The sequence below is a fragment of the Ursus maritimus genome, unplaced genomic scaffold, assembly GCF_017311325.1.
Source record: "Ursus maritimus isolate PB19 unplaced genomic scaffold, ASM1731132v1 scaffold_32, whole genome shotgun sequence".
NCBI classification, from domain to species: Eukaryota; Metazoa; Chordata; class Mammalia; order Carnivora; family Ursidae; genus Ursus; species Ursus maritimus.
The window spans coordinates 27,904,276-27,915,434 of record NW_024425786.1 but is presented as its reverse complement, the minus strand read 5'-3'; the positions used below and the strand labels follow the sequence as shown (position 1 = coordinate 27,915,434).

Below are 11,159 nucleotides of genomic sequence, written 5' to 3'. Positions count from 1 at the left end.
GGGGAGGGGAGCCTGAGGAGCCTCAGTGGTCCCCAGAGCTGGGAAGCGACAGGCGGCTTTCCACGAGAAAGTCTCTTCCTGTCCCCACTACCGATGAGTGTCCTGAAGCCTCACCTGCTTCTTTGTCCATTATCCTTTCTCAGTGACAGTTGGGAAAGACTTGGCGGCCCCCCAGTGCAGTAATCACTTCTCCTCGCCCTCCCCCCGGCGCTATTCAAAGCCCCGGCCCCTGATGTATTCCCCTACAAGGTTTTGATTAGGAGGGAGAAAAATAGTTATGTATTTGAAAAACTCTCCTTTGAGTGATTTCATGGAGGAAAAAAAAATCATCCATATCAAAGCAGACACTTTTCAGATGGCAGGTCCAAATATTCTGGAAAGTTCAGGAGTCACTTGCTATTTAAATCTCTTGAAAGCCGCCTAGTTAATTACTTCAGTTAGAAGGTTTCATCTGAATTGTGCTCCACACCCAAGGTCGGGGAGGAAGAGTGATCTATTTCGGCAACGAGCTTCAAAAATGTTGATTTTTCTCCTCCTGCAAAGCACCAGCAGACAATCTGTGTTTGTACCGCCCGTATTTGCAACACACTTTCTGCAATGACATAGCTGCAGCCTCACGGTATTCGGGGGAGGCTGGGACAGAGCAAGGATGAGTCTCCGGGCTTTGCCGGGTCCCAGACAGGGGAAGCGTCTGGCACAATCACAGAGTCGGGAGCGGGAGTCAGTGCAGAGCCCTGGGGTTTCTACTCCCAGGTGTTCCGAACCAGAGACGACAGGGGCTGACGAGCCGGAGAAACGTGCGCGGGCGTGTGGTTCTAGAGCAGTGGTTCTGAAATTCCAGGCTGCACCGGAACCACCCGGAGGGCTTCCGAAACCCAGATTGCTGGCCCCACCCCTCAGTAGGGCCAGGGAAGGGGGCTGAGAATGTGCGTCGCTAACACGCTCCCAGAGGTTGCTGCTGCCGCTGCTGGTCCGGGGGTGCACTGAGAACCTCTGCTGAGCTGATACTAGATTACCAGTGGGGTCTGTTACGCAGAGGGGGCTGAGCAGCCCTAGACCATGTCAGGGCCCACCTGCCTTCTCTGTTCTCCCAGGGTCTGAACTCATGCCCAAAGCCCTGTCCACGCGCATCATCGGGGGCATCTGGTGGTTCTTCACGCTCATCATCATCTCCTCCTACACGGCCAACCTGGCTGCCTTTCTCACCGTGGAGCGCATGGAATCGCCCATCGACTCTGCTGATGACCTGGCCAAGCAAACCAAAATCGAGTACGGGGCTGTCAAGGATGGGGCCACCATGACCTTCTTCAAGGTGAGACCCTCTCCCTCTCTTGCAGTGCCACGAGCTGACCCTCCCACACCCTTCGCTGTCCGCCCCTAACTTCACAGCATCAATGGGCCGGGAATCCCCAGGGCTCAGGCCATCCCTTCCTGTTTGAGACCAGTTGGCTTTGGGGAGCCTCGATGAGGCTATGGCCTCCAGAGTTGGTCCCAGCACAGGACCTACACATCTTCATACCTGGGACAAGCAGGGTAAATGCTGTTTTCTTCAATCCTCAGAGAAGGACAGGGGGAAGGATGAGGCTGGAAAAGTGGGAAGGAGAAGCGTGGCCCAGACGCACAAACAGGTGTGGGAGCCAGTGGGCTCCCTGGCCTTGGCTTAAGGTCTCCGTGGCGTCCATGTCTCAAGAGCCTGGCCTGCCCTTGGCCGTGACCTCTCCACCACTGAGAGGGCAGCAGGGGGCACATCCTTCAAGGAAGGGAGGAGGTTCAGACTTGAAAAAGCGTTCATGAACATTTCTTCGCTCGTTACACTCTTGGACTGCGGGGGTCGGATCAAGCCCCCGTCAACCTGCTAGGGTTACTGTTCTGATAGGGATCTGACCAGGGCTTTCCTGCTCCTCCTGCTTTGGATGGTGTTGTTCCCTGAGGTTTTTCACCGACTAGAGTAGCTGGGTTTAGGAGACTGACGGACCCTGAGAACCGGTAAATGTCCTTCTGGAAATGAAAGTAAAAATCACAAGACCTACCACCACCAAGAGTTCACAGCTGGCCAGACTAATGGCTTGGCCTCACTGAATCTTCGTGACCAGTCCTGTGAAATGGGCACTGCAATTATTCCCACTTTACGCAGATAGCAACTGAGGCTCGGAGTGATGAAGCCGGTTGTCCAAGAACTCACAGCTGAAGGGCCTGGTCTGCCTTCCTCCAAAAGCCCAGGTGCTAGGCGATGGTTCTCAGACTTGAGTGCGCACCCCAATCATCTGGGAGGCTGGGGAAAACCCAGATTCCTGGGCCCCACCCTCTGGGTTTAGTAGGTCTGGGGCAGGGCCAAGAATGTGCGTTTCTAGTGAGTTCCCAGGTGCTGCTGCTGCTACTGGTCCAGGGGCCACACTGAGAACCTCTGTTCTCATGGTCTCTCCCAAATGGTCAGGATTCGGGAACTCGGGGGCCATGGGTCCCTTCCTCCATTTATTTATTTATTAGTCACTTGGAAGCCTGGGCCCTGGTTCCACATCCCCCAGCTCTGGGCTCCTTCCAGGCTGAGCCGGAGGAGGGATGGCCTGAGCCTCCAGCCGGGCCTGAGGGAGGAGAGGGGACAGAAGGAGAGGACTGGGAGGGAAAGCCTCTCCCTCCTGTGCACCGGAGCCCCACCAGCACTCTCCCCTCCCCTGGCCTCCCTGTGACCTTCCTTGAGGGTGGAAACAGACGTTTAGCGAAGAGGAGAGAGAGAGGAAAGGGGCTCCGCTCCTGTGACATTGCTGCTGCCACCGAGAAGTGGCCCATGTGGCCTTCCTGAGCAGTCACTGTTGTGCATTTGGGGCGGATCAAAGCATTGTCACAGGCACGGTAGAACTCTCCGGCACCCTGGCTGTGTGTTCGTGAGTGTGAGCAGTACGTGAGTATGTGTTCGCCTGCGTGTGTGCTGCAGTACGTAAGCCACGGAAACATGCATTTCGGTGTGCACGTGGACACACGGGCGCCCGTGTACCAAGTCTGCAGGTATATGTGTGTCTTGGTGCTTGGACATGAGTATTTGCAAAAATCTGTAGTTGCTGGCAAGGCGTGTGTGTGCATCTCCGTGCTCTGGGCATATGGATGTGTGCCTGTGAGTGTGTACAGGTTATATGCGTCTGGACATGGAGATTATACGTGTGTCTGTCTGCCTGAATGTGCCCGTGGGTGTATCCAGACAGGTGAGCGTGGGGGGATGGGCGTCCCTGGGTGTCATAGCCCCTGCATCTGTATGTGTAATGGCATGTGTGTGTGTGTGATGGCCCCTGCGTGCATGTGTCTGCATGTGCGTGTAATGGTGCGTGCATGTGTGTGTGTGTGTGTGCTCGTGCAAGCGTGCCTGCTCGTGCCTGTCCCCAGGCTGCGGCCCAGCCCTTTGTGCCAGAGCATCTCTCATGCATTACACATGAGCCCATCTCGAAGCAGGGCTCCCGATCCAAGGGAAGTGGCATAAATAAGCCTGATGCAGGCTCGTTGCCGCAGATCGCACGCCCTTGCCTCCCTCCCCGCTAAGATGCTCAGATTGGCTTCCAAGAGCCTAGTTCCAGCTCCCCACCGAGCCGCTGTCCTCAGCATCAAGCAGCACCTCCGGCAGCCTGCTTCGCCCTCACGCACCTTCCCTGCAAACGGTGCAGTGAGGAGAGCAGAGGAGGGACCCAGATGCTGTCACCCAGCTGGGATGCTGGGGCACGGGGCCCATGCTCACAAGGGCTCCTGGCCAGAAACAGCCACTGCGCATCACCCTGCGGAACTGACCCCGCTTTCCTGCTCTCCTGACCACCAGTTAATTCCCCTGGACGCCTGGCTGCATTGTCTCCTGCTTGAATTCAAGTGATGCTCTTGGAGCCCAGGCTCCCTTTCACTGACAGCGGCAATGGGACCGCTTTGCAGGCAGAGAGGAGCTGGAATGGGGGGATATGAACCCCACCTCAGATCATGAGTCAGAAGCACAGCACCCACCTGGAAGCTCCATGGACAAGCTTCCTTCCTCCGCACCCTACCAGCGCCCCCCACCCTCCATAGCTGGACTTCCCAGTCACACCTCCCCCCTACCACCCCCCGCCGCCGTGAGGGGGTAGCCTACTCATTATCACTTTCAAGTTAGAGCTGGAAGGAAACCTGAGTTTCATCTGGAAAAACAGAGAGGGTGGGTGGTTTGCCCGTGAGCACACAGCAGATCAGTGCTGGAAGCACGACGCAAGGTCACGTAATTCTGTGTGCACACGCAGCACCCTGCCCCACGCTCACGCCAGGGTCTCCCACAGGGCTAGTCCTCCCCGCTGCCTGTAAGGGGATGTGGCACTAGGGTAGAACAGGGATCAGCTTCCGGTGTAGAGACATTGGCCAGGTCGGCGGTAGTAACATTTGTCGAGCACTTACCCGGTGCCGGCCACGTTCGGGCACTTGACCCGCATTCACGCATGTCGCCCTCACAGCAACCCCAGGCTGTAGAGACCATTATTATCATTCGTCTCCATCTGACTCCCCAGGAAGGTAGGCTCCAAAGTGACCCGAGTTCACACGGACTCGCCTGCGAATGACAGCTAGTGAAATGCAGAGCTGGGATTTGAACCCCGGTGGTCTGACACCGGCGTCCGCGCTTTCTGTCCCTGTGTGCCTGCGGCTTCTGGAAGGAGCCAGCCACAGTCTGGGAGTTGGTGGGGGAAGAGCCAGGCCACAGCCAGTAGCCTCGGCCCAAACGGTCCTGCAGCATCAGGCGTAGCTGCTCGCAGGATACACATCGAGTGGCCGCCTTCGCTGAATGAAGGGATGGAATAAAGGGGTGGCAGGAGCCAACTGGAGCAGATGCAGGAGACGTGCTAAGGACGGGTGGCGCCCCGAGCATCCTGGAGGGCCGGGCAGGGAACTTCATTTCTGTGGTTAGCGGGTGTACCTGGTTAGACTGCAGCCCCTCGGGCAGAGCCCGTTGGCTGAGAGGAAAACTGAAGGGAGAGAACCCACTCCTGTCCAGAGGCGGCAGCAGGAAGCAGGATGTCAGGCTCTGGGCGGCGGGGGTGGGGGGCGCCAGAACCCACGCCCCCACCCCGCAGCCTGGGAGACACACAGCTTCAGGCGCCCCGGTGTTCCAAAGGAAATTTCATTTGGAGAGTTGTCGGGGAGCAGCAGACATCACAAACAGCGTTTCCCGTGCTGTCCTCCCTCCGTCTGGGAAGATAAAAATTAATTAGGAGATGAAAAAGGAAGTCTTTGAAAGCACTGTTTGGCTGTAAAAATATGTAGGCAAAATGTAAAGGAGAACATTGGGGAAGCGTGTTCATTGGGCAGCTTTGAAGGGTGAGGCTGCTGGAAGACGGCTTCTCCAAGGATTTCGCCCCCTTCAGTGTTGCAGTTGGGGGGGGGGTGCATCATGGCGGAAGGGACTGTGGGTGAGGGACCACCGCTCAGGGAAGAGACCAGAACTGGGGCCCAAGAATCCCAGGCTCCCCGGGGCTCCAGCATCGTCAAGCTCCCCACCCCCTTGCACAGCCTTGTCCGGCCCTAGCCACGGAGCCTGGAAAGTGCCTGGAGAGACCTTCCGGTCCAACGCCCCATCCTCCAGTTGCTCAGGAGACACTTCCCTGAGCTGGAAGGCTCACCCCATCTCAGTTCCAGTTTCTCCTGACCCATCTGCTGGCCGGTCTGGACTCAGAGTCCTGCCGTCAAGCAGAAGCAGGGCCCCCAAGATGCAGGGGCCGGGCACGATTCAGTCCCATGCAGCCTGGCGCGGCCAGGTCCCACCAGTCTTGAAAGTCAGACAGACCCGGACTTGAGTCTTGGGTGTGGGCTCTGCTGGGTGACCTGGGGTAAGTCCCTTTATTTCTCCGAGCCTCAATTTGTTCACCTGGATGCCACAGACACGGATTCCCGCCACGCGGCAGTGAGCGAGAGGACGCCGCGCGCTAGTGGACGTACGGTGGTTAGCGCAGCGCACGGCACACGAGCACTCAAGTCAGACGCGCCTCCAGCTGGCGGACCCAGAAGACTCGGAAGCAGGCTGGACCCTTTTCTCCTTTTGCCCTATAGTCCCCGAAGGACTTAGCTAGAGCACTTTGGAGAGAGAGCAGCCAGTAGACACCTGGAGAATCTCCCTTCCTCCAAGCCTTCCAGATGGGGGACCATGGGCTCTGTGAAGGACCTCAGTGCCTCCCACTGGATGGCCGCCTCTGCACAGAGCTGAGACTTTGGGAGGAGCCCCGAGATCCCCAGAATGGAAGAGACCAAGGGAGGGCAGGCAGAGGAACAGGGACAGGTGCAGGGCTGGGCCAGTGGTGAGGGGAAGTGACCGAACCCTCGAGTGACTGAAGACCGCTCTGTGCCTTTCTATGGAATGGGTCTGATAAGAGTACCCACCTCGCAGAGTTCTTGAGACAAGGAAGTGGGATAATTCACGTAAACGGCTTAACAGAGTAACAGCCTAGCGCCTGACACGGAGCACACACTGTAAGAAGTGTTAGCCGTTCTCATTGTTTGTTGTTGAAAGTGGTGCTACCCAGGCCTGCTCAGCCCCCAGACACGGTTTTGGGGACCAGACATTGCTTACATTTTCTTACGTGAGTTGCCAGCATTTTAAAATTGAGAGATTTTTGCATTTAAAAAATTCACATTTCCAGCTTCTTGAAAATGTGAAGGATCTGGCATCACGGAGCTGCTCTCCTGCTGAGCAACAGTTGTGGGAGCCAAGAGGCAACAGCTTTCCCAGTCTCTCAGAATTCCACTCAGCGTTCTCTCCTTCCGTATTTACAGTGCCCGCCCCGGCCCCTGACAGCACGAGGGTTTTCTACCCCAGGCATTGTGTCACTTAATTTCTGTAGAAACTCAGCACCGTAGAAATGATTATCCCGTTTCCAAATGAGAAAACAGAGAGAAATAACGATGCCAGCCACTAGTCCAGCACTTCCTAGGGACCGAGCTCTGTGCTCAGCTAACTCCCATTTTACAGATGTGGAAAATGAGGCTCAGAGATGTGACGTCACTGTCCTGTGGCCGCAGAAGGAGCTGGCCTTTGAACCCAGGTTGGCGTGACACCAGAGTCCCAAGCAGCAGAGCTGACTCCTCTGGCTGCCTCCATCCCTAGCCTGCAGCCCTCACCTCCAGGCTCCCCTGCAGGAGCCAGCCTGCAGCCCCTCCCCAGCCCTGCACACACGCACACAAGCCTCAGGGGGCACGTGCCAACAGCAGCTGGACTGGAGGGTCAGCGGGTCTGTCCTGGCATCATGGGCTGCGGTGGCACGCAGAGGCAGCCGGCTCAGGGAGGCTGCCTGGTCCCCACGGAAATAATCGCAGAGACATGATTAACTGCTCGAGTATGGGGATCTGATAAGGCCGAAGCCTCCACACCCAGGGATAAGCAAGCCAATTAATTTGAGGAAAGGTCTCCTTTCCACCATGGAAAATACCCAAGGTCTCGCATGGAATCACATTGCCACTGCCTCTCTGCACACGTTCCCCGGGATTCAGCTCCCTTTGAAATTGTTATATATTTATATATATACCTATATACATTTTTCTTGTACAGAAATGTTAAATTCTCAAGATTAAGTATCTTCAGTCGGGGAAAATCAATTTACTTCTTTGAGGAGGCTGGAATTGAAAGTCGTGAGCCTGAAACTTACTTTCTTGCCAATTTTACTGATAAAAAAAGCCTCTCCGTCCTGGCACGTAGCCCTGTATTGGCTGCTTCAAGCGATTCCATTAATTGATTTGGGTGACTGGCCCTGAAGCAATGCTTATTAAGGTTGCCACGGGAGCCGGGACAGGCAGGATGACCTGGGAGCCAAGGATCTGTGGGACTCCGTTCCCCAGAGTGGTGATCATAGCTCAGGCCAGTGACAGGAACTCAGGCCTCTGGTGACCAGGCCCAGGAGATAGGAGAGGGACCCGAGACTCCAGTAGGGGCCCTGGCTCTATCCCTCCCTGCCTCAGACCAGCTCTGCTAGAGGGGAGCTTTTTGGGGATGTGTCCTGGCATCACAACATCACTGGAAGACGGGAGGGAACTTAAAGGGAAGCAGAGACCATGAGTGGATGTGGTTGAGCATGGGAGCCCCAAGATACAGAACAAGCCCAGTTGGTGGCCATTCTAGGGATACGGATTTCAGAGCTACCCGCCTAAAGTTGGTGGAGATGTGAATTTGTTGACACTGGAGCTGGGAGAGCAGAACCACCTGAAATCAGCATTACAGCCAGCTTCACGCTCTTCTCTCAACTGGCCCGAGCTCTCTGGGGTCCTTCCATCTCCCTCATTGCATTCCTTTACCTGCTGGCTTTTATGTGTCTTCCTCAAAGCCTTCAGCCTCAACAGCCCCCCGACCCCCAAAAGAAATTTCTGTCTCCATTTGTGGTGGAGTGTTAGTGGAAAGAACATATGTTTCAGTGTCGGAACTCTGTTTCTGCTCGACATGCCTGTGTAAAGGAGGAATGGGGTGTTGGGAGAGGATACAGGGAGGAGTTTGCAGAAAGAAGAGGAGTTCACATCCTTTTCTGAGACAGAAGAAGTGGGGCAGGGTTTCCTGAGTGGTTCATTGTCAAGTTACTTTTGCCGGTGTTTGAGATTTACTTGTGGATGACTGGCTTCATGGGAGAGGGAGTGGGTAAGATGGGTGAGGTGGACAAGTGGATGGATGGTTGGGTGATGGATAGATGGGTAGGAGAACAGATAGGTGAGTGGTTGAATACATAGATGAGTGGATGGACAAATAAGTAAAAGGCTAGGTGGATAGTTGTATAGTTGAATCAATTAGTACATAGGTAGTATATGGGTGAGAACATGAACATGATGGGTGAGAGGATGGATGGATGGATGGATGGATGGATGGATGAACAAGTGAAAGGCTAGGTGGACAGTTGAGTGGTTAGTTGAATGAATTAGTGTGTAAGTAGTATGTGGGTGAGAACATGAACATAATGAATAAAAAGGTGGATGGATGGATGGATGGATAAATAAGTAAAAGGCTAGGGGGATAGTTGAGTAGTTAGTTGAATGAATTAATGTGTAGGTAATATGTGGGTGAGAACATGAACATAATGAATAAAAAGGTGGATGGATGGATGGATGGATAAATAAGTAAAAGGCTAGGGGGATAGTTGAGTAGTTAGTTGAATGAATTAATGTGTAGGTAATATGTGGGTGAGAACATGAACATAATGAATAAAAAGGTGGATGGATGGATGGATGGATAAATAAGTAAAAGGCTAGGGGGATAGTTGAGTAGTTAGTTGAATGAATTAATGTGTAGGTAATATGTGGGTGAGAACATGAACATAATGAATAAAAAGGTGGATGGATGGATGGATGGATGGATAAATAAGTAAAAGGCTAGGTGGATAGTTGAGTAGTTAGTTGAATGAATTAATGTGTAGGTAATATGTGGGTGAGAACATGAACATGATGAACGAGGGGATGGATGGATGGATGGATGGGTGGATGGATGGATGGTTGGTTGGATGTATGCATTAGGACGCGTAAGGGGAGCCCTGATGGTATCATCAATCGCCGGTTCCCATTGGAGAATTTAGAAGGCAGGAGAGACCGGGGTGGAAAAGAGCTGAGGTGCTGGAGCCCCTGATGGGGTAACAGTACTGAGTTATAGTGACCACGAGGGCCGAGTATCTGAGGAGCATGCGTCCCTGGCACCAGCGAGGATTGGACTTGGATGATCTGATTAGAGGAATCATTGGAACTGATTATCTGAAAAAACAATTATTTAGGGCACAGAAGTAGCCTGTGCGTGTACGTGGGTAAGAGTAGTTACCTCTCGCTGCACAGGGAATTACCTGAAACTTAGTGTCTTCAAGCAACAGCAGTATAAGCTCACTGGGGCGGGAAGGACCACAGCTTAGCTGGGTCTCTGCACAGGGTCTGGGACAGGGGGCAGTCAAGGTATTGGCTAAGGCTGGAGTCATTTCAAGGCTCTGCTTCCAAGCTCGCTCACGTGGCTGTTGGTGGCATTCAGTTCCTCCTGCGTGGTTGGACTGAGGGCTTCAGTTCTCTGCTCACTGTTGGCTGGAGGCTGCCCTCTCTGTTCCTGGCCACGTGGGCCTCTCCACAGGGCAATTCACGGCATGGCAGCCGGCTGCCATCAGAGCAGCCAGTGAGAAGAGCCAGAGAGAGTCTGAGCAAGAGTGTCAGTCTCCTGTAATCTAATCTCAGAAGTGACATCCGATCCCCCCTGGGGGGCATTTCAAAGCAAGTCGCCAGTCCAGCCCACATGCAAGGGAAGGGGATTGCACGGGGGCGTGAGCACCAGAGACAGGGATCGTTGGAACAGGAGGGAAGCTTGGATAGAAGCTGCCTACCACAGTGACCCTGGTCGGGAACAGGCACAGAGTGAGAAAGGCCCTGAGGGGTCAAAGGAGCCAGAGAAGGAGAGTCTGGACATCAGAAATTATCTAGAAAATGTGTGAGGCGTCAGAAAAGCTGGAAATCAGGAATGTTTTTAAGGGCAAGCGTAGCTAGTAGGAGAGTGTATCTGGGGCCAGAGGAGGAGCTGGGGGGGAAGAGGAGCTGGCAAGAGGGCATAGCTGGTGAGCAGGGGTTTAAAAAGAGCTGAAGAGGCAAGAGTAACAGGCGGTGGAGTAGTTGCACACGGGCCTGGCAGAAAGGAGCCTGGCTGAGGACAGGCACGAGCTGGAAGCGCGTGAGCCCTTCCAGGCCTTCGGCTCTGAGGCAGATAAATTTGCAAGTGGTACGGTAGCTACTTGTCTATGAAGGTGCCCCCAGGCCCAGAGGAGGCGTGACTGGCCCTTGATGGATTCTGGGTTCTGATAAAACTCCAAGTGGGGTCTTGCCTGTCGCTTCAGGGCTCCCTGCTCCCCCAGGCATGCTTGGGTCTCCGGGAGCCAGTTTTGGAGAGGACGACCCTTGCCAGAGCTGGGAAGCCCCTGGAGAACACTAGATACGCTTTCCTCCCAGCCCCGTCCCCGTTGCCCGGACTGCTGGTAGATCCGCTTCTTCCCCGTCCCCTCCCCATCCCCCAGCCCTGCGCCAGCCGGTGCAAGCACACCCATGCCGTCACGCACACCGGAGCTGGGCCGGGTGCCAGTCAGACAGGCTGACATCACAGACAGGCCCAGCTAGACTTGGAAGCAGCCGGGTACAGTGGGGCCCGCAGAGCCACCTGTTCCCCTGGGATCCGTGGGGCAGGG

The 11,159-nt window shown here is 54.8% G+C and overlaps 1 protein-coding gene across 1 annotated transcript in view; it reads left to right on the top strand.

Annotated features, from left to right (window-relative positions):
* Positions 1-11,159, top strand: part of GRIK3 (glutamate ionotropic receptor kainate type subunit 3) — a 217,511-nt gene that overhangs the window by 199,408 nt on the left and 6,944 nt on the right. Inside the window, exon 13 of the mRNA XM_040619278.1 lies at positions 1,095-1,312. Coding sequence (XP_040475212.1) covers positions 1,095-1,312 — 218 coding nt within the window. The remainder of the gene's footprint in view (positions 1-1,094; positions 1,313-11,159) is intronic.